General features: G+C 38.3%; 1 protein-coding gene across 1 annotated transcript in view; it reads right to left on the minus strand.

The window, feature by feature from the left end:
• LOC106872823 (protein FAM32A-like) overlaps positions 1–2,769 on the minus strand; it is a 10,304-nt gene extending 7,535 nt beyond the window's left edge. Inside the window, exons 1-2 of the mRNA XM_014919948.2 lie at positions 2,580–2,769; positions 714–861 (exon numbers count right to left, since the gene is read on the minus strand). Of these exons, the coding sequence (XP_014775434.1) occupies positions 714–861; positions 2,580–2,653 (222 nt within the window). The 5' untranslated portion in view covers positions 2,654–2,769. The remainder of the gene's footprint in view (positions 1–713; positions 862–2,579) is intronic.
• Positions 2,770–3,349: the final 580 nt, after the last annotated feature.

The following is a 3,349-nucleotide window of genomic DNA, read 5'->3' on the forward strand; positions in this document are numbered from 1 at the left end:
ACACTATATATATATATATATATATATATACACGTAGATTTTCACCACTCACTTCTCCTCTCCACTCTTCTAATCACGCTTCTTTGGCAATATCCTGCAACTTACATTATGACTTTTGAACCTTAAGGGTATGCCCTGGCACTTGCCATTATCTATATCGCTCTCTGCCTTTACTTGACCATCTCATTTATATTCTGATCCCTTACTTTTGTGAGTATGCTCAACACTGCCACCATCTTTATCCTGCTGTCTCTCACATGCTCTCTCCTTCTCCTGCACTTCCCTCAGGTTGGGTAACCATGTATCTCCTTTGTAGCAGCACACCTGTTTCTGTCTACATTCCTGAAAGTTGTTGGCATTTGGAAGGGCATCCAGCTGTAAAAACCATGCCAAAACTGACCTTGACTGTGCTTGTGCCACGTAAAAAGTAAGTCCACTCTGCTGGGTGGTTGGTGTTAGGAAGGGCATCCAGCTGTACAAATACTGCCAAAACGGTCATAGAAGTCTGGTGCAAGCCTCTGCCTGGTCAGCTCCTGTTAAACTGTTCCACTCATGCCAGCATGGAAGGTGAATGTTAAACAATGATGATGATGATGAATTCCCCAACAGACTCCAACTGACATAAAAGTAAACATTATATATATGTGTGCATGTGTGTGTGAAAGAGAGAGACGATAAGCTGTAAATAGTATATTTAGAAATCATATACTTACCCTTTTGTCACGAGCTTTTTCAAAAGCTAATTCAGCTTTTGTCTGTTTTTCAACAACATTTCGAAGAGAAGGATCTAGAACTTCTGAGTCACTGGAAACTTTTTCCAGTGATTTCTTCAATTTTTTTGATTTGGATCCAGAACTTTTCCTATTAAAAACAAATAGTAATAATAATAATCCTTTCTACTGGAAGCACAAGGCCTCAAATTTGGGGGAAGGGATTAAGTTGATTACATCAACCCCAGTGTGTAACTGGTACTTATTTAAATCAACCCTGAAAGGATGAAAAGTAAAGTCGACCCCGTCAACTGCCTTTAAATAATAATAATAGTAATAATGGTTCCAAATTTTGCCACAAGGGCAGCAATTTTGGGGGAGGGGAAAAGTCGATTGCATCGACCCCAGTGCGTAACTGGTACTTATTTAATCGACACCGAAAGGATGAAAGGCAAAATCGACCTTGACAGAATTTGAACTCAGAACATAGCAAGAGGTGAAATACTGCTAAGCATTTCGTCCAGCGCGCTAACGATTCTGCTAGCTCGCCACCTTAATAATAATAACAATCCTTTCTACTATAGGCACAAGGCCCGAAATTTTTGAGGAGAGGGGCCAGTCTATTAGATCGATCCCAGTATGCAACTCGTATGTTTTAGATCGATGTATAGATGTATTTATATATGTAAGTATACTGTAAAGTGTTAATATGTATCATCATCATCGTTTAACGTCCGCTTTCCATGCTAGCATGGGTTGGATGATTTGACTGAGGACTGGTGAAACCGGATGGCAACACAAGGCTCCAGTCTGATTTGGCAGAGTTTCTACAGCTGGATACCCTTCCTAACGCCAACCACTCAGAGAGTGTAGTGGGTGCTTTTACGTGTCACCCGCACGAAAACGGCCACGCTCGAAATGGTGTCTTTTATGTGCCACCCGCACAAGCCAGTCCAGGGGCACTGGCAACGATCTCGCTCGAAAATCCTACAGGAGCCAGTCAGGCGGTACTGGCAACGGCCATGTATAATATATAAAATATATAATATAAAAATATGTTAGTGTTATTTAATTTCTGAACGGTTTTGCTGCCATTTGTTTATGTATTTTGATTTCTTTATCCATCAGTTTCTACTAAGATAGAGATACGAGCAAAATCAAAACTGAAGAAACAAAAATAAAACTTTGGAAACAGCCTAAAAGGAGATAATTGAGAATCACATGAAAGTTAACGTAAGCTGTAATCATGTAAAGTAAATATAACAAATAATCTAGGATCCTTGTCTAGTACCGGATCGATCCCAAAATCTAATCATTTCGTGCCAGTTACCCGAATCCATCCAGTGGTTCTTGAGATATCTTGTCCACGGACAAACAAAGAAACACAACTGAAAACTACCTCCACCTTAATGGTAACAACAACAACAATTGTCGATAATTTTTCAGATTGAAACCCGCACGATTTTCACTAGGGTGTTCGAGTTAGCGTTTTAGGGTCAGGGTTAGGGTAAGTGTTAGGGTTACGGTTTTAGGATCAGGGTTAGGGTTTTAGGGTTAGGGGTTAAGTTTAAGGTTAGGGTTAGGTAATCGTGCGGGTGTTAATCTGAAAAATTACCCAATTGTCTTTCCGAAGATGATAAAGCACAGCCAAGTTCTGGGTTCAATTTAACTGACTATACCCTCCATCCAAATGTGTGACATTTAAAAATTATTTTCTCACCCCCAAAGAGATTGAAAGAAACATTGTTGCTGTTGTTTAGCTCCTCTCCAACTCAAGTCCAATATGTTTTTTTCTTTTCCAGGAAGTAGGTTTGGCCAGCTATACAAGCTGGATTTGAATTCAGAGGAGACATTCAAAACATAACATACCAGCTGGTTTGACAGCAGCATTTGGTCATTGGATGCTTGTTGCAGAGTACACTGTGTTTTCTCTCCTTTTTCATTTGATATTCAAGTTGAGTATCAGTCACAACAATCTCAACAACCCTCTTTTCTCAAACTATGTAATTTCATATACCAGGGTTTTGTTACGAAGGTGTGAGGGCACACATTTATAATAGAGGGGAAGTGTTAGAATATATGCTAAGATGTAAACAAAAACAACAGAAAAATACACAAAAGAAAATACAATTATTATAATTTACTGCATTATAATTGAAGTCAAAGGTTCATACCTTCCTTAATGATATTAGAGATGCAAAAGATGTGAAATGGCTATCCATGATTAGAAACCATGTACCACGTTTAGATATTTTAAAATCTGACAAAAATGTTAACAATAGAAACAAGACCATAAATATTAGGAGTAGGGAAATGTCACTTATTTTACTTAACTGTTTTTTCTTTTTATCACCCAGGTAATGATGAAAAGTAATGTCGGCATAACTACAGGGTTTTACCCGCCAGAGTTATGCCGTAATGTCAACAATGAAGAGATTCAAATTCTGATTCTGCTAATTCACAACCTTACGTGGTAGCTCGACCTGTTAGAAATAGCAACCAAATCTCTCTCACGTCACAACCTTACTGTCTTAATTAATGAAAATTAAAAAAAATTACATAATGATACCCCTACAAACACGGCATAGTTAGGGATGAATTTAATCAAAAGCCAATTTTAACAAGGTTGATTTACGGCT

The sequence above is a fragment of the Octopus bimaculoides genome, chromosome 7 (genome assembly GCF_001194135.2).
Source record: "Octopus bimaculoides isolate UCB-OBI-ISO-001 chromosome 7, ASM119413v2, whole genome shotgun sequence".
NCBI lineage: Eukaryota > Metazoa > Mollusca > Cephalopoda > Octopoda > Octopodidae > Octopus > Octopus bimaculoides.